We start from the raw sequence: 21455 nt of genomic DNA, 5'->3' as shown, positions 1-21455 counted from the left end.
GGGGGGGGGGGGTGATAGAATACGTTGGAAATCTCAAAAATCGACGGAGAAAAAGGGTGTAGCGTGTTAAATGGATCACCCGCCAGCCGGCCTGCCGCCTCACCGCCTTTGCCGCCTTTGCCGCCAACGAAGGGCGCTCACGAAAAGTTTGCGTGTGCGCGACCGCGTGTGCGCGTACACGCATTTCCACACACCGTCAAAAGCACCGCGGGACTTTTGTCAGTCGTACTTCGGGCGCCGCGCGCGAACAACAAACCGAAAACCATCCGGCCAGCGTGTCGTCGCCGGATCGCCGCCAACGGGGCACGGGATCGCAGTGGTCGTCGTCGTCATCATCATCAACATCACCATCGTCTTAGTAAAAATATAATATTATTACCATAAGTGTCAAATTACAGTGTTATTTTAGTGTCGTTCTGTGTATTAATTTTTTTTCGAGATACATATCATAACAATTATACGTAAGTCGTTGCCTCGGTATAATATTATTTCGATTCGTTTGATTACCGGAAAACCCGTTAATCACTGCGCCGGTGGTCTGTTGGTTTTATCGTCATATTGTTATCGTGGTTATATTCTTCGGAGGCGGTGACGACGACGGCGATGACGGCGAACGAGAAGATCTCGACAGTCACAATGTGATCGAAGGTCGCCATAAGAATCGCAAAGGGGAGACTACGACGTTTTATGGAAACGCGTGGCCGTCCGGTACCTGGCCAGTGGTGAACGACCGATAGCCGCACTGCAGCAGCCGTCATGTTCGCGGCCGCGTGGCTGCTGTTGGCCGCGGTCGCCGGCTTGGCGGTGGCCAGCGAGTATCCCGAACGCGAGTGCTGCGATCCCGTCAACCCGCCACCGGCGTCCATGTCCGCGACGCCCGATTACGCGGCGGCTGCCGGCCACGAGGTCGCGCCGCCCACGGCCACAGCAATCGACGGACACCGGGGTACGGATTTTTAAAAACAAACTATTTTCGGTGTTTTTAGCTTACATTTTAAACCCTCTCTTTCTCCCTCCCTCTCTTGAAATTGTGAACGACAACGATATATATAATATAGTATTAGGTTAAGGGAATAACTGCTGAAAAAAATCACTTAGTTAAATCTAAGCTCGTCGAGACTCTAATTTCTTGTGGGCACTGAAGATGAGTTGTAGAATAGAATATTGTTATTCGTCTGTCAAATTGGTAAAAACGTATGTACGATATGCACCCTATACTTTTATCATGTTCGGAGTAATTCATTATTGTAACTTCACAATATAATACTATTATAAATCATATTATGATCTATGGATTTTTACATGTTATGATATCAAAGTACATGCGGTCTAACCAATTTTTGGATACTTTCTATAACCGAATTGCTTATAACCTGCCTATTCTAAACTATGCTCAAATTATTAAAGTCGCATTGCTCTATGTTATGACCAGTGGTGTTTTAGAGGGCATCCAGATTAAACCCAATTATTATTTGGTGAATTAGTAAATACTCGGTAAAGATTGAACAAATTCAGACGTCTACTTTAATTTTTTTTTAAATTGTTTAATCTGTATTTTATGTTATTATTTTATTGTCATATGACATTAAATATAAATCATCAAGAAGTTAGAAATACGTAACAAGTAATTAATATTGGTTATTACTTATTAACACTTTTAAGTGTACTTAATGGTATAGTAAATTATCGTTAGTGAGCGACGACCGAGATTATTGTAGTCCTTATGATAAAAATATGTTCGACCCATAACAGAGTACCTAAGAAGAATTTATTATCAAGTTCAATATTATAAAATGTTAAATGTTGCCTATAAAATAGTTGTTAATACTTAAATAAATAAACACAAATGTACAAAACTAGGTAACAAAAAATTTTTTTGTAAGATGAAATGATTGTTCGCTAGCAAATCGAGAGGCTTTTTGAAGGATTGAATCCGATTAATTTTACGCTTATTAAATCACAATATTGTATATTTTCATCATAGCCTGTATTGCATCATTAAATTCATAAATGAGCTTTACCCTATAGTTTTTTTTATGGAAAACCCCGGTGGCTATGACATATAACAATACGAGTCTTATGTGTATGAATAATAATTATTGCACACACATTATCGTAATATAGACACTTCACGCCCGCTTTATTATATTGTTGTTTAGGTTTAGTTAAATATTGTTGTGTGCGGTATGTGCTCAGTGCACATAGGATTCCTATTTCCTATGCACAATCGTACAAATATACGTCACTTGAACGTCCAGCGATCGTATACGTTTATCGTGTATACAATAATTATATCATCATAAATCATGATACACGATTATACTATTTTAAATAAACCTATAATAACTGTTGTATTATATCGTGGTTAGATACTATTGTTTCATTTCGGTTTATTTTTTCATCCTCTATTATATCACACCTTAAAAACGTATTGTGCTGTAATCTTCCACCACAAAACCCCCTTTAGCGGATCTTGACTCGACAAGTAACGGGGTAAGTATATGCGTACACAATACTATTACTACTACTACTACTACTACTACTACTACTACTACTACTACTAATAATAATAATAATAATAATAATAATAATAATAATAATAATAATAACAACAATAATCTTCGTCGTCATCGCGAGGTTCTCGTATCGAATGAAACGAGGTACTTCATACAGCACGTCTGCGACTATAATGTCGTTTTATTTCGGAATATTATTCGATTCAGAATAAAAAAAGTTGAGATGAATAATTATTATACTATTGTTTCATGAATTATCTATAAACACGGGTGTTAGAAACTCAGCTGCCAGAGCTCCGATTTCGATAAATAACAATAATAAATATTTCATTTTTATTGCTCGGACCTTCGACCGCTGTACGTGGTTTCACCGCTGCCTTTTGGTTTTTGGCGCATTATGGTAGTAAAAATTAAATTAAAAACAAACGCTATGTATATAACGGTTTTAGTTGGGCACCACATGCAACTTACCATTTTAACCGTCGTCACCGACGCCACACCGCCGACGACGCCGCCGTCGTAGCACACATAATATAAGAATCAATATCTTAGAGGGCATATAATATTATATACCCATTATTATGACGTCCAAACATTTTTTTAGCCGCGGCCTAAATACCACATCAAATCGTTTTTCCTCGACATTTCATTTCGGCCAACATGATAATAAACTTGAAAAAATATAGTATACTACCTAAATATTATATACACTATATATACGGAAATAAATAAATATGTCTATACATATATAAATGTTATACGTTGTAAACTCATGCGTCCCGCACCATTATTTCAGACTATAATGATACATAATGTTAAGAGGTGGTAATAACGTATAAAAGTAAAAATATTCAACTTAGATTAATATTTAATGACTTAGCGAACCTACGGAGTATATAGTTTTTCACCGTATATAACGGCTATGTAGTACAAAAGGAACTTTGCCGAAATTGAAGAAAACATCAGTAGCTCAATTTGGCAGTTTCTTATAAAACAATATTATTATTGTTTGTATATTATTATTTATCATCTCACAGTAGCATTTATTTGTTTACCTAACCTAACTTCTAATTTGTTTATATTTTATTGATACATCAAAACAAAAACCAACCTCTCTTCATAAAATTTCTTGTTGCCATATTTATGATAATCATATATAAATTTGTCGTTATATTTTCGTATACACAAGGTGATTTTTTTAAAGTAAGCTTTTCGTTTAAATTATACATTTATTACAATTTTGATTTTTGGAATTTTTTAATAAGCTTGAAGACCACTTATTCGAATACTTGAGATCTTTTGGAAAACTATTAAGGATGATCCTGTGACAATACAAATTTCTATTTTTCAAATACGACCTCCTCCCCCTTTTTAATTAAGTAGATTATTAGGATTAGTATTATCAATTATTCAACAGATATATTTTTTTTTTGAGAATTTTGGAGTATCTAAATCAAAATTTTAAAGAGTAGATTTTGAGTTATATAATAAATTTGCGCAATTACACCTATATAATAAATACTACACCTAATATTACTTATAGTTTATATTTTTTTAAAATAATTTTTAAGGATTATTATCCTTAGTACAAAGATACTAATAACTCAGGAACTACTACTCATTGGAATTTTAATTTAGATACATAAACATTTTTAAGAACATCATCCGCTAAATATTTTTCAGTTAAAAAAGGGTGGGTCCTCATTTGAAAAATAGGAGTTTGTATATCACCTCAGCTTAAGTGGTCCAACAAATATCGGAAATTCGAAAATATGGTGTCTAGGTAAACTCAACAATTCTAAAAGTCAATTTTAATAAATGTACTATTAAAGCAAAAAATGAGCATGCAAATAACCCTGTATATTATACTATTATTATCACATATATTATTAATTTAAATATTATAATAGATTATCACAATAGGTATGCTAAATGTTTGGCATTAAAAAGTTTAATCAATAGTTTTCAAATGGACTCAATGAAATTTAATTTTGGCAAAGTTCCCGTATTATGTTCACTAATCATTATAGTGTTACAACTTAATTACAAATTAATTATGATTACGATTTTTACTACCTATAACAGTATGTCTTATAAAATATATTATGAGAAATAATTTATTAAATAACTGAGTAAATATTTACGACCATAAAATACTAATTCATTTAAATTTCCTTGAATAGGTAGTGTTAAATGTAAATTAGATTAATTGATATTTATATTTTTTCATTTATATTTAACAGCATTATTTTAATAATTAATTAGATATTTGGAAGGTACAAGCACGATTGCATAGGTACCTACCTGTATAGTACATACAAATAACCAGCCCCAGCACTTAATAAATTAAATTTGCTTAAAATAAGTAATAACAAGCAAACATATGATTTCAAAACAAAATAAATGTACATATATAAACACGAGGTAGTGAATTAATTTTTTAAACAAACAAAATATGTACATTTTATTAAAAATGCAAGTAACCGTGATAGTAATAATTACATATTAGTAAGGATGTTAAGAGATATTTTTTTAGTTTTTGATTTTTTCGATTCATATTATAAATGAACATTATGTAGTTAAATATTTATCATATATCGGTAGGTAGGTATCATTGAATAATATAAACAGTAAACATTTTTAAAAGGCCATCCAAATATAAAACATAAATCCTAATAACTGTTATAAGTTATACTATTTGACCTATAAACAGATCAGAATTTAATATATTATTTAGTACCTCTACCAGTAAATGCGTGTAAGTTATAAGAACTTATATATTATATTTTCTGAATACTCGATTGAGTATATATATACTAGACAAAACCTTATTGTTCATTACTATTTTACTAATGTACTACTACATTTAAATTTAAGTCATTTTTATATTCTATACAATGTTTCGACAATAAATAAACTCTTCTTGTAAGTTTAATTTTTTGTTTGTAACTTTTTTGATTACTCGCTGTACATATAAACAATATAATGTACCATAATATTATGAGTTGGAACTTTTTTTTATGTTTAATTAAATGCAATAATATCCTAGTCAAGTCTGAAATTGCAATTTAAAACAATTTTAATACATGTTTATAATATCTTTATCGTCTCACGTTTGTATATAAATGTCTAAATAATCATAACTCGATATTGTATGGGTATCACGATTTAGAAAAAAGTTTGGTTGTAAAATAAATTACAACATTTTTGTGTAGTACTACAGTATAATATGATTAAAGTCAGCTCGATAAATTGTAACTTCTTGAGTTGAGAAAATAAAACGTTCTGATTAAAATCGTCCACTCCCACGAGTAACATGATACACGCACCAAGTGAGGTACCTACTACGGTTATAGCACTTACATTGCGGATCTGTCTTGAGCGCAGAAATACTGCAACATCCTAGATTAAATTATTCATTAATTTATTGCAAAAATTTAAAACCATAAATATTTCTTATATTCTATAACAAATGTGATTTAAGCGTGTTGAGATTTTTATTTATTTAAACAGAAAAACAATTTTTTAGTATTGAACAAGTAATGGTCATATATTTCACATAATATGTCTATAACTAATAAATGTATTTTATATATTATATGAAACTAATAATGTAATAGCTTAAATTGTTAAACTAATCACACCATAATATACCATGTGTCATTACATATAAAGTACAAATAGCCCGAGATCATTAAATTATTGGTACTAATTGAGATTTCTATACATAATTATTATATTTAATTTTCTAATGTACTTACCTATAACAATTTTTTATACAAATATACCTATCATAAATTAAAGGCTATTTTAAATATATATATATCATTGTAGATTACAAGATGAATTCATTATAAATACAATTAATGAATCGTCAATGGGATTTACAATTATTTATGTAATAAAAGTCTATATTTTCAATGATGTACTTTATTTCAAACTTTTTTCGTAGGTTACATACTGATGCAATATTTGACTAACATTTATTTCCGTTCTATTGGAGTATCGAAATTACTATAATATTTTAAATATTGCTCACTGAAGCATCTTAATAAAATGTTATAATCTTTTATACATTTTTTTGACTTTCTATTTTAATCTTAAATATACTTAAAAGTTAGTGATATTAAGCATACATTTTAAATGATATAATTCATTTTTAATGAACTCAAGAAAATTAGGATGTTGATCAATTTTACTAAACTAATGAAAAGTAACCATGTATCGATTAATTTATTATCTAGGTTTATACTTCGATATCATTCTTACGTTTTTTAAATAATTAATTAATACAAATGAATTGTATTTATCTTCGGTCATTACTCATGGTATTTATGAAACATTAGTCTAATATATTTTCTTTTATGATTGCATATATTAGCCATTAGGTATGTGTATGATAATGAATATCTGAAACATATTAAATACTTATAATTGATAATAGGTTGTTAAATTATATTGTTACCTAAAGTGTATTAAAATATTTTAAATACATAATCGCTTAAGGTGTGTGAAATTTTCTAACGATATGATAACAATTTAATCGTTTTACTAAAATATTACGTGAATAAATTAAGTTTTTATCAAAATATACAGGTAATTAAAATTAATCTATGACATAATTATGATATCATCTAATATTTTAAGAGTATTGATTTATAAGTAGTATGTGGATTGTGGGTGTGTAATATAAGCAGATGAATAATTTAGGGGAATTTTCATACTTTATTATATACGTGAAATGTTATCAAAGTAGCGTGTCATGCATACTAAATTTAAATAATAAAAAAAAAAACTCAGTGTTTTAAATGTATTGTTGATTTAGCGTCTTGTTGTGCAATTCTACGACAATTGGTCGTATTGCAATTTATTGCCCTATTGTTAAAACGTTCGGTGGTCAAGGAGGACAAATTGACGTCAATGATTTTAAGCCAAGATTGTATGTTCACGCTGATTAAGTTTATTTAGTAGTTACCCGTGTTTAACTAGCTAATATTGTTGCAAACATAGGTACGTATACTATATATTCGCACACATTGACCATCATGAATATCAATATATTATTATGTACCTACTAATGTACTTAAAATTTAATGATCATGAAATTATAAATAATATTTATTTACTTGTTTGCCATTTTTAACTGATAAATAAAATTCTCCAGTTCACTTAAGGTATTATAAACTAAAGTGTCTTAATATTATAATGAAACAAATATAATTAAATAGAAAATATCCGAGAGTATACAAATAATTATTTAATATCATATAGCTTTTTTTACGTTATGATTAGATAATGAAAAATTTGATTTTAAATTAGAAACTACAAAATAACAAATCTCATAATGTGGTACATTAACGATAATGCAGTTTCACATTATATCAAACTATGTAAATTTTGTTACTTTAATATTGCAGTACAATAATTACTATAAAGATTCTATGAAAGTATTCAGAAATGGTGTAGTCAGTGTCTAGGTACCCATAGCTATACATATAGGTATATTTATATTTATTTTTATTTGACCACTTATTTGAGTTATACAAACCCACTTTAAATGTCTTTTTAGTTGTCTGTTAATTGAGTCCATATTTGGTAAATATAAGATTCAGTTTTCCTATGTTTTAAGATACCTATATCAAAGTTATAATATTTTATAAGTATAAGGAAAATCAAATGATAATAATCAAAACACTTTGTAGAATGCCGAGAAAGTTAAATTTTAAATTTATAAAAATTGTGAGCCCTTAAATAAACGTCGGGGAGAGCGAAGCGAGACGATTGCCTATTGTTGATTTTCATTCACAGACTGGTTGTATCTTGTTAGATATATTAAAATAATTTCCAGTTCAACTATGGCAACTTTTTAGTTTTAAATCCATAGTGTTAAGTAGAGATAATCGCATATTTGGAAATGGTTTGAAGTTATCATGTTCGTTCTATTTTATTCGTTCTATCGAATTGTTTTCTAATAATTAATATACTATGTAGTAGAGTTTGATTATTAGAAGATTTAAAAATATTAAGAATATTTCTTTTGGATTTTCTTAAAAAAAAAATCATTTAAGAGAGTACAGTATTTAGGAATCAACTAAAAAAAATCCACATATTCAAGAGTATTTCAGTGTTTTTAATTTCTTTTCCACAGTATTAATTATATGAAAATAATAATAAAATAAAAAAGGTTTTTTAGTTGTATTGCTTCAAATCTTGTGAATAATATCTATATAATATAATATTTAATGAATTTGTATTTCAAATTGTGAACTTATGAGTTCCAACACGAACACGTTCAGAGAGGCTCTCTTGAAGAATAAATAGTAAAAAATCCTAATAAATAAATAAAATATATATACATACCAAACGCACATACACACTCAGTGGAGTGACTAGGGGGAAGGGGAGTGAAAAATAATATATTCACCAAAATCAAAAGCATAAAAAACGGTTTGATTATTTTTACACAAGTCTTAAAACTCGTTTCACGGCATAGAAACAAATCGTAGGTAAGGGCGCATATCATTAAATAATATTAATTAGGTCCTATCTCCTAAAGTCCTAACTCTTGTTCATTAAAAAAGGTCTTATAACTTATGAGAACAAATAATGTGATAATAATCCTATATTCGATATTCGTAGTATAATATTATTGGGTTATTTTTGTAATCCAGATAATGCAATAACGTTGGCAATATTTCGATACAACGGAAATAATGTTAAATAATTGAACCAATTCAATAATTTTAGGGAAAAAATATTTTATCCTACAAATGTATATACAATGAGTTGCATGATTTATCTATTCATATTGTAAGCAGATTTGGGAGGGGAGGTGGGAGGAAATTATACATTTGCAACCTAATCTACCATAATTACGCCTCTGTATACATTAGTGATAAGTTCTTTTCTCTGCACACATATATAATAACTATATTACTAATTCAGTCTAACCAGCATTGTGACAAATTGCTGATACACTGCAGCTACTTAAAAATTTACATATTCTCTCCCTAAGGGAATTGAATAGTAAATTTTTTCAGCAGTACATACCTATTGAATTGACATTTATTTAATTTACGCATGTGGGACGTGGTTCTTGTAGTTTGTGAGTGGTTGACGATCATTTGTGAGAGGGATCCCCCAGAAGGTTCTACTGATAGGTAGGTTCAGTTAATATAGTATTTACTCTCATCTACGTTTTGTTGACTGGGATAATATCTTTAATGTGTAACTATTAGACATTATAAAACTATTTTTTAGAAGAAAACAAAATCAAAATGTTTAATATGATGTAAAAATGATTTATTTGAAATAATAATTTTTCTTATATTATCATTCTTAAAATTTAAGGTCAGAAAACATGAAAATCAGTTTCTCTTAGAAAAAAAGCTGTTAAGTTAAAACTATAAATTACTTTATATTTTTCTAGAAATTTAAATTATGTTAGTTTAATTTAATGTAAGATTTAAGTTTGAAGCATATTCAGGACTGCAGGAGAATACATATGTTATTTGTACTATGCAATTTTTTTCTATGATGATGATGTATGTTTTTTTTTTTAAGAACAATACATTATAAAGATTATATCTAAATGCATTTAGTCTATCATAATATACGTAAATGCATCAAAATTTAAAAATAAGATTAATCACCAATAAATATTAAATAGATAATATTAGTTCAAAACTTAATTTGTATATTTTGTTGATATTTTTGAAATTCACATTTACTGAACCTACATTTGTCTTACACAATTACCAATTCTAATCTTACATAGTAGGTAATTCATTAAAATGCATGGGGGTTGACATTATGATCAGCGATGCTAACAGGGTGCTTCAATTCCCTATATACCATTCAAAAGGTATCTGCTTATTTTTTTTTTTTGGGGGGGGGGGGAGAGAAAGATAAATGGGCTATCTGGCTTACTCCCCGAGTCGCCCTAATGTCACTTGTACATATATAATATTTTGATAATCATATCGATGTTGTCGCCACCCACTTTGTTTCGTTATGAATGTGATAAAAGTCAACAATCGAATACACAAGAACTTGTAGCTATTATCTTAAACGCCCACCCTGGCTTATGCAGATAAACTATAATTATTACCGAGTTTTCGCTTTTTAAATTACCACTTAAGAAAGATAAATCAGGAGCTCTGAAACTCTGAGCAAAAACTCCTATTTTCTCTATTCAAAATACATAACGAAAATCTCCTACAATCACCAGCACTCGTCATACATAACATTTTATAAATTTCCTGCCTACCTTTAGGAAGGTAGTCAGTATGAGTAACTTGTCTTCTTATTTTTATACTGAGTTCTTTCGTACAAAGAGGTAAAATAAATTAAAATAAACCTCATAACGATAAGTATTTGTTATGTATTCATATTTATTCACTTAAATAATATTCTGTATTCATTTGTTGGAATAATTTAATTTATGCGTTATTGTGAAGGAAATGTTTATAAAAAAAGTCTTCAAACAAATGAGAAAATAAAATGTGATTGATACCAACAATATCATAAGAAAATCATGACAAACATTCGTTTTTACGAGACCAATTTAACAGGCCGTTTATTGGAATCGTTTCTCAATTACAGTTGTATCAATAAAGTCACTCTTTTGAATTCGAAATAGATTCGGTCAGTAAACAAATTATTTTAAAATACACAATCTGAGTAATTTATCAAGTTAATATAAGGAAAATTGAATAATACCTCATATAATATAGTACGCACTATTTTTTTCTAATAACTAATGATAACATTAATTGTAACAATGGTTAGTTTTAAATTACGTGTTATGTCGCATTAATTACCATATTTTCAGGCTTCATTAAACATTTTAAAGATATGTAATGACACAAATTTCGAATTTACGTCTGACGAAATTTCTATTTTTGAATCATTATAAACTAGATACCTATTCTACTTTAACAGTTAACATAATTAGTCGGGTACTCGGGTACACACTATATAAAATGTGGTAGTACCATTTTTAACAACATTGATGTTGTGGTCTTTTGTTTTTTCATTGTAAAAATTGAGAGAAATCGAATAGAGCTTTATTTTGTGCTTGACATACATTTTTGTTAAACATACCCATTTATAAATGGTTTTAGTTAAAAACGTGGTAATTACTACAATGTTATCGCAAGATGAGCTATATCTTACACAATTTATATAAGAACAACTTTTTTATTTTATTAAATATATATTATCGCCATTATTTATTGAAAAAAACTCGTTAACTCCACTTTTTATTCATAATGTATTACCCATTCTCACTGTGTTTACTATTCAAGCTGTCATTTAATTTTTTTTCTTAACGTATCTACTAATTCCATTTATCTGCACAGATATTTATTTGAAAACAATATTTTAGTTTTTTGATTTCAATAATTTTTTATTATTTGTATAAGTTTTAATTGTATTATTTGATAAGTAAACAAGTTATCAAAAACGATAAAATGAGCACTATAAGTCTATAAATAAAGATGTTTATTTGTCAAATATATTTTGAAAATGCGCGATGACTGATACAGTGTATTTAATATTAATGACCAAAGTAAAGTATCACGGTGTTATTTTCCATTCAATAAAAAATTAATCTAGGTTCATACAATCATACATAATATTATATATTAAATTGAAACAAGTTTTAAATAGACTACAATAAAATATATTAAAATTTATAAATAGACTTATTATATAAAATAGTTTAATATGAAGATAAAGTCATACAAAATATGGAAACCAGATTCAATGTATGTTCATAAAAATGCATATTTTTATGTAGATTAAGGGTATTAATAATATTTAAGCTTAAAGGTAGATTATATTTTACGTTTAATGTCATATATTATTAGTTTTCTATTATTATGCAAATTAAGATATTATATCAACATTAATGGGTGGAATTCAAAATAATAAGTAATTGAGGTATTGCTCTATTGTACTTATTATAGTTAAAACTTTTAAATCTTTTTGATAAATATATAATTACTACTAATTTTTTTGGTGATATTATTTTTATTTGTGAAGTATTTTTTAAAACTCTGTGTTAAATAACCTTGTTTACTCAAATTGATGATATTATAGTATTTTTGCTACGGAATCATACAATGAGCTTAATATAACAAATATTTTGATATTTTACTTATTTTTTAAATGCGTGTAATACAATTGAACTTGCCCTATCGGTATAAACTTATAGTAATTTTATTCTATTATCATTTGTTTATATTAATCATAAATTATATATATTTTTTAGGTTTATAAGTTTAAACTATTATGTATAGTTAAGTTTGAATTCACATTAATTTATTAATTCTAAAGTTAGCCACAAATGTTGCAGAAAACTAAATTATTCATGATTTAAGTTCTAAATTGTTTTGTGTTTTATTTAAAATAAATCTTTAAGATGTATTGCTCATATTTTAACCTTATCCATTGATGTCTTTATAAGCAACATTGATTTGATTAAACTGTTTTAATAAGTAGTGACACATCATCATTTGTGTGTAAAAAGACAAATGATTGGTACCTGACATAATATCAATATTATTATGTCACAAAAATCATTACCATCGTAAAGTACTTCGTTTAGAAGTGATGATGATGATGATGACGATAATGACATTATTGATGTAAAACCATTTTTTTAATAATTAATTACCATGATATTTTATTGGTTTTCTTTTTTTTCTTGATAAATCTACTCAAGAATTTTTTATTTTTATCACGATCTCAACCGCTCATTTTAATATTTAAAACATTTATTTTACAAAAGTAAAACGAGAAGATATATCACCCCAACACGACAAACAGTCCTCGTGTGCTGAATACTGATAAAAACGATAAAAAAATATAATCTTTTTTCTATTATTATTGTATTTTTCTTTTTTGTCTCACTGTAGTAAACTTAAGTTCCAGCAGTTTTGAATAATGTATACATAATTTATAAGATAGATTTGTGAAAACCACAAATCTATATAATATTATGTACATGTGGTTACACTCTTAATTTAGCAATAGTAGGTACTATTAGGAATTTGACTTTTTCAAATTATCATACTGCAATGATCGATTGGTTTTCAGAAAGATTTGTGTTTAAAGGACTACTTATTTATTTTCATTTATAATATTATCGTTTTAAATATTTAAAATAATGCTTATTTCAACTTGTTTTTGTTGGAGTTGGAAACTTAAGTACAACGCACATTATAGTTACATTATAGTCTACTATATCTAAATATTAAAATGTATTAATTTTTTTTTATACTCATCTAAGTGTATTAAAGGTTTTTATACCGTTAGATGTATAACCGACATAACTATTAAAATGTATAATAATGCCATTCCGGAAATGTAAGTCGCTATAATGAATGTCTGTAGTTGATATATAATTCTTATTTTACAAGTTACTTACTGAAACTACTTTAACCAGGTAAACCAATAATTGTTATTATATTTTTATCATCTGATAGTATAAATAAATACAAATTATAAAACAATTTAGTTCAAACATTTGTTTAGTTTTACTATTAAGTATTAATAGATAGACTCAAGTTTATTGTTAGAAAATACTCACATCTTGCACATTATCACACACCGTTTTCTCGAGTACCTGAAATCTTGAAAGATCGGTCGTACTTGTATGTTTCTTACCCACACATACGATTTTGGGTTTGATTGAATATTTATAAATCACTTATTTACTCGTCCATCGATTTTCAATTGTTAAATAGATCCAACTGGTGTTATTTATTAAAAAAAAAATAATGTTTTAAAAACAAACAAAGAATTTTAAAACTTGTTATAAAACTGATATGAGTAGTCGAGAAGTTGGAAGTTTGGAACTTTAGGTTAAACTCTACCAAAAAGTTTTAAAAACAAATCTAAAAATTTTGATGATTACACTTATTAACTTTTACATTTATAATTTATAATTTGTAATTTTTCAAGTAGTTCCTTAAAAAATACTTAAATAATTTATAAAACAGAAAAATATTTTGAGTATAAGAATAATATTTAATATTATAATTTAATTTAATCATGCTGTACTCGACTTTCTCTAATAGGTTATACAAATTAAAAAGTTGTCTAATGCTCCTTCACTTATGACATTTTATATATTTGAAATAAAAAATGTAATAACTGTAATAACAAAAAAAAAGTCTAATAAAAATACTTCGGCAAAATATACATATTAGTCATCGATCAGAATTATAGAAAATATATAAAATAAACCTTAACTTAATTAATACTATCAATGGAACTAATATATGAACTTAATTTCTCGTATTGTTGAAAACAAAAATATATTACGATAATTTCAAAGAGCTCGGAGTTCCATCAAACTCAAAATCGTTGACACTGTTTGATGTGATAATAATAATCATTTTCACAATGTACGTACCCACATGAAAGGACGACGTACGACACCATGACCTATTATTTTAAGTGTTTACAAAATTAAAATTAAAACTACATTGTTTTAAAAACAACATTGTTTTTTCTACTTTTGGATTACAAAGTGTAGCTAAGAAGTTATTACATTACGAGTTGAGCTAGAAACAATCAAACACCGTTAAAATAAATAATAAGTAAATAATAATATTAAATAGATATTTTGTTAAAGCTGAAAATGTTGGTTATTTTAACGACCAATATTGCGCAGAGTGATTTTTACCTAAACACAAGTAGGTACTCAATTCCTGAAAATTTTTAGGTTAAAAGTAATAGACGAATTACATATGTAATTGTATAATTTGTACAATTGTATAGTTCAATACAAATTTAGTTAGTGATGGCATATTAGCATGTGATAGTGTACACCAATTTTACAATTTTTTTTGTTAGAAAAAATAGGCATGCCGAATAGAATATAGTAACTAAAAAATGTAAAATGTACTTGAATCATTATAGGTAGAGCAATACATTTTCACTATTTTTATAGGGGGGGGGGGGTGTGGGGTTTTACCACACCTTTACTTAGCAATAGGCACACATAAATATCATTATATGATATTGGTTTAGCGGGATTTGTCATGATCTAATATGACATACCTCCATTTTAACAATAGTTATTTTGGGCATATTTGTCCACAACGTTTTGACGACTACAACTTAACTACTTTTACTGTATGTGAAATTATTTTATTCCTCGTGACGGGGTTGTGGTAGATATCGATATATTATTATTGTATACTAGGTTAGACACACTTATACTGGCTTACCGACGAGTTGCGCTTCGATACACAATGATATGTGCATCGATGCGTTTCCCTAATATTTTGACATACATGAATATTTCCGTACGAGAAATAACCTTTAAATGTGAATGTGTTCGGAACGCTTTCGGTGGTATATTTGTATTTTTTTTTTTTTTTGTTAGGGCCAACCATTTGAGGCGAGGTAGTTTATTATTATTATTATTACTATACAGTATACACGCGTTGTATACACATACTTATACTATACATGTGTGTATATATATTATTATATACATCTCTGAGACCGTTCTGAACTGTCGGAGAATTGTATATATAAAAAAAAAACTCTGTTTCTATTCACCGCTAAACCGCGTAACATTATATATACGCACTGTGTATAATATGTGCTTTTTGAAAGATGATGATGATGGCGACGACGTCGACGACGCATGTAGGTGAATAATGTAATCGCTGAGTATCGCACTTTTCTCACTGGCGGCACAGCTGCATGTAGAGATAAATTTAAAGAAAAACATTCGATTCCTTAAAAAATGGTCACAGCTCATAATAACTACATCCGATGTATAATTTTATCGAAGAACTCTATTTTTTGTCTAAATTATATTTGCCGGAATAATATGTTTATTTTATCACCAAACATAAATTGTTTGGTAAATGATTGTTTTCCTATATACTAAATGTAACTCCTGTAAAACCTATACGTTCTTCCTAATACTTTGAAGTCTTTACAAAATGAGATATTTTAAAGAAAAAATTATTACTTACAACTTACTGTAGGTACTCTTAATTTTTTTATCGCTATAAATTTGGTTCAATGCTAGTCTAATGACGAGGTACAATTTTTTTATTTCATCATTTAAAGCTGAATACTTATTTGTGGATTTTGAGGGATGTGGTTCAAACCAGTAATCAATTATGTAAGAGTATTGAAAGTTTAGCAGAGCTGAATAGTGCACTGACAATTTACAAAGTTCTCTTATATCAGTTGGTTGTCAGCACTTGAATTCGGTCATCTAAGATTTAAATCATTATAACTTATAACTTATAACTAATAACAAATATTATAATAGACTGTTTTAAAATTGTAGTATCACGGAAATCAGTGATTTCTTGAATAATATCTGGTTTAAAGAAAAATATGTTACACAATATTTAAAACAGTTTACATATTGGATAATTAACATATTTTATTTTCAATAAAATATACAAAACAAAAAATCAAGTGATTTAAAAAACTAAAAAATAAAAACATTTAGTTTAACTTTTAAATTAATATTTATATGAAGCATGCGATACGTCCTCCTAACTACCTATTGGGGCTTATTCATATTGGTTTGTTATTCGATTTTTGTAGATTGAAATTTTCAGAAAGAAAGTATTTAATTTAAAATGTAAATTGTAATTTAAAAAAGTTAGACAACTAAGAGCTAAAATGATATCTATTTTTTATTGAAAAATATGTTAGTTGCAGTGAATAAAAATAGTTAAGACAAACAAACAAATGTTTTCAATACACACATTTACCAATCTTAATTTTCTTAGTGATCGAAATATCAGCCTGTGTGTAATTAATGGGGATGAAGTGGTGCGACTGTGCACTCATTCTCGAACACGATCTAATTATTATGCAAATCTTTGATACTTAATACTACGTAAACCTCTTTTATAACTTACTAATCTCTGAGGTTAAAATTTACTTTAATCAATCTAACATAAGCGAAAATTGAATATGTGCACTTTTATAAGTACCTACGTGTATAATGTATTATAATATATTATTATTATTATTTATAATAATTGAAAAGTTTAGGCGTTGTATAATTTTATTATTATAATAGAATTTCAATAAATAATATTGATAATATTTATGTTGGGTCGGCCACGATGAGTTTTGTCGTTATTATTTTTGTCCAAGAGTGTTGTAAAATGTATTAAATGCTACATCACTATACACATTCGTCTGTAATATTTGCACCCCATCCCCTTAATACAGATCGGTAACACAGCCTTGATTCGGACGCAATGGAGACCGATGGTAGTTTGGCAGTCGCTGCGAGTAGCGAAGGCTTTTGAAAAATTGGAGATGATCCAAAATGTGGGCCAAATCTACTATTATATGACCCTCTTTAGATTGCGACGCACAAGTCAATACGATAAATCTAAGTTCCCGGGATTTGTTGATAAGCCTTAAGGTGTACATTATTACTATTATATGGCTGCCGGTTGTAATAACTTAAAATAAGTACTGTACAAGATTGTTGTAGGCATTGTAGGTCGGCACAATGCGATCCAGCTATTATTATAGGTTGTACACAGCGAAAAAAAAGTAACACTCAGCCTATAAACGATCTTTTAAATGCCTATTACTGTTTACTATTTTTTTTTTATCGGAGTAAAGTAATCAACGAAAAAAGTTTAATTAGCGGTCGCGCAACCATAAACTCACCACTCGACAGTTTGGCTAAAACATAACCATTTATTTTACAGAGGAAAGTTACAAATTAATCAATTTAAAAAAAAAAATAGATTAAATAAATTCATCCTAATTGAAATTCAAGACCGTATGAAAACCAAACAACTCGAAAGAAGCTAGTAGAGATTTCTTTCAACAACAACGATGGGTAGCTACCTACATTATTAATAGCTCATAACTTTGCCGTACAATTTAATCAAAACAAACGTATTTAGGTAGCTAGTCTGAGAAAATAAAAATTACATTTTAAATTCATCGAGTTAAAGACAACATTTTCTGAGATTTTTTATGATATTTATGAGTTGCGAAAATAATACCGTATCTTACATCTAAATTGTAATGTGTTTAAGAGGAATTGATGTGTTTTGAATCCAAATAGGTACCTGCAGCGGAAAATAAAATTAGTGTCCGTAAATTGGTTTTGAGATAAATTATGCGCACCGCGCGTTGCGTATTACACGAACGTTGATCGTATATTATTATTATTATTATTATTATTGTTGTTATTATTATTATTATTATTATTATTACTGTTACAAAGACTGCAACGATTTATATAGCACTGCTGCAGGTACGGGAAAATTACATAGGATGACCCGAATGGCCATAAAGAAAAACGCTCTATCGATCTATGTACAGGAGGTATACAGGCAAAAGCGAGTTGGCGAAGACGTTTGTTTATGAATTATGCATGCATACATACATACATACATACATACATACATAAAATACATATAAACGTTCCTATATATTTTATGTATATTCTGAATGCATATACCCCGAGCGAATTTTACCGATTTTTCGCGATGCTTTTATGGCTGGTAGGTACATTTATCCCGAGTAGGTGGGTAGGTACGCACACGACTGTCCGACATTACAGTGGCCATCTAAGCTATTAGTGTCACGCGCATAATAATATAGAAACGGAGAACAAAGTACGTTTTTTTTTCATCGTCGTCGTCGTCTTCGTCGTTGTTGTTATTGTTGTTAAACGCCCACGATTTGTCTTCGTTAAAAAAAAAAAAGAAAAAGGAAAAAACAATTCAAAACAAAATATTCGACCCGTGAGGATAATATTATAATACACAATAACAATATACAAGGTGATTCGAGGCAAATACTCATATTCTCGAGAAGTATCCACTAACGTTTTTGGAAATATTTGTTTTTACATCAATTGAGTACTTACTTAGTTACTTATAAGTTATAACAAAACGGAATTTTTTTTAAAATATATTTATTATTCTTATCTTTATCATTTTATAAAGTGTTTTTGTTTTACGAAAACAGCGAATGTTTTTAATATATTATTCTGAATATTTTTTTCCTAGTATTTAAAATATACTAAAATCAAATTTCAATCATGTACCTAATCAATAGATAAATATTCCAATTTTAGATATGAAGTGTAGTGTGCCAAAGTTGTACACTACAACATTTTGGTCCACTACCTGCTCTGCTCATTGAAACTTAAAATACTTATAACTAGTTGACTATACATAACAAATTGTTCGAATTGTACACTTTAGAATTTATTAGAATTTATTATGAGGAAAATATTTTGCTTTGGTATATGAAATTAAAAATGTAGGTATATTGAAAATGGTATAAAGTAAAAAAAATATAACGATTTATCAATGAAATAAATTGTTAAAAAAAATTGTTTTTTCACAATGATTTCAAATTATGTAAAAAAATTCTTCTGCTAAAAATGTTCATTATTTTCAAGGAAACGGGGGTTCATCATTTCAATAATCTCCATGTATTAGGAATACGTAATACGTAAATATAAGACATGAGTAATGTTTTTTTTTACTTGAAAGTTTACAAGTAAAATAAATCTACCAATTTTGTTTCTTGAATCAAATTTAAGAACTTTTTCACTACCCATACATTATTTTGAACACGTGCGTTAACGACAGAAATTGGGGATGAACAAAATATGATCTGTAATTAGGTATCGACTCAGAGCCTGGATTTATTTAACTAGTCAAATATTTAGAACTCAAAAATTGCCGAAAATGTACACTCATAATATTGGTTTAAGTGCAAAATAATTACGTTTATAAATAATGAAAATTTAAAAGTGGCTGTAGACACAATATATGGTATATGACAATTTTTTTAATCTTGTACTTAATTATATTTTTGAATAATTTTTTATTGAATAACTTAATATTTTAAATTTGAGTTGTTGTTGATAGTTACTGTATAACTCATAATTTGGTGATTAAAAATTTGTTGTATTATTACAAATTTCATCATATTTTTTACCATTTAGGATTTGTTACGATGATACAAAAATATTGTAATAAATAGAAAAATATGAAAAATGAAACCAATTATTATAATGCCTGAAAAACTAAGAAAAAAAAATACAGAAAACTCTTGATTATCAGTAGAATAGAGTTGTGCAGCAAGCAGTTATTACTAATAACTTATTAGCATTTGCAGCGAGGGAACACCATGTTTTTATAAATAAGTCACAACTTCACGAAACGAATTATTATGCGCTCAATTATTTCAATTCTTATCTGAAGTATTAAGTGTAATCTATTTGATATTTTTAGTCAATATATCCATATATTTGTACTTAAATAATGACTTAATGTTTAATTTAAAATTGTTTTTAAACATACAATTGATTAAGAATGGATCATATTTGAAAATAAAAAATACTTTTTGTTTAGTCTTGTAGTAGTTTTTACTTTTATAATTACGTACCATTCTAAATTCTAAAATGAAATAAATAAGTACAAAAAAAAAAAAAAATAAATAAAAAATAAGCAAATGAATAAATAAATAGGTACTTGTTTATTAAATTAAATTGTTTTCATAGTGATACACATATGCAACTATTCGATAGTCGTTAAAGATAGTGAAATAAATATAATTAGAATTTAAACACTATATAAATACACAAATTGATTAAAATATAATATGTAATTGACAACTGAGAAAAGTTCATTGTTCAATAGAAGTGCTAAAAGCGTATATTATTTAAATAATTACTTAAAAAATCATTTTTCAGTGATAACTTCTATCTGAATGTTTGACGCGAATGGTACAATAACTGCGATTGATAAAAATTAAAATATGATACGATTGTTTAAAAATAATTTTCATTATTAGATTGTAAAAAACAAGTATGAGTTTTGCTCCATAATAACCTAAATATAAAATATATTGAAAACTGAGGAGTGAAAATGGGAATCTTGTTGTGAA

General features: G+C 27.8%; 1 protein-coding gene across 1 annotated transcript in view; it reads left to right on the top strand.

Annotated features, from left to right (window-relative positions):
- The first annotated feature begins 243 nt into the window (after positions 1-243).
- Positions 244-21455, top strand: part of LOC111029340 — a 190385-nt gene continuing 169173 nt past the window's right edge. Inside the window, exon 1 of the mRNA XM_022308306.1 lies at positions 244-946. Within this exon, the coding sequence (XP_022163998.1) occupies positions 757-946 (190 nt within the window). The 5' untranslated portion in view covers positions 244-756. The remainder of the gene's footprint in view (positions 947-21455) is intronic.

Source organism: Myzus persicae, unplaced genomic scaffold (genome assembly GCF_001856785.1).
Source record: "Myzus persicae strain clone G006 unplaced genomic scaffold, MPER_G0061.0, whole genome shotgun sequence".
Classification (NCBI taxonomy): domain Eukaryota; kingdom Metazoa; phylum Arthropoda; class Insecta; order Hemiptera; family Aphididae; genus Myzus; species Myzus persicae.
This window is presented reverse-complemented; position numbering and strand designations above follow the sequence as displayed.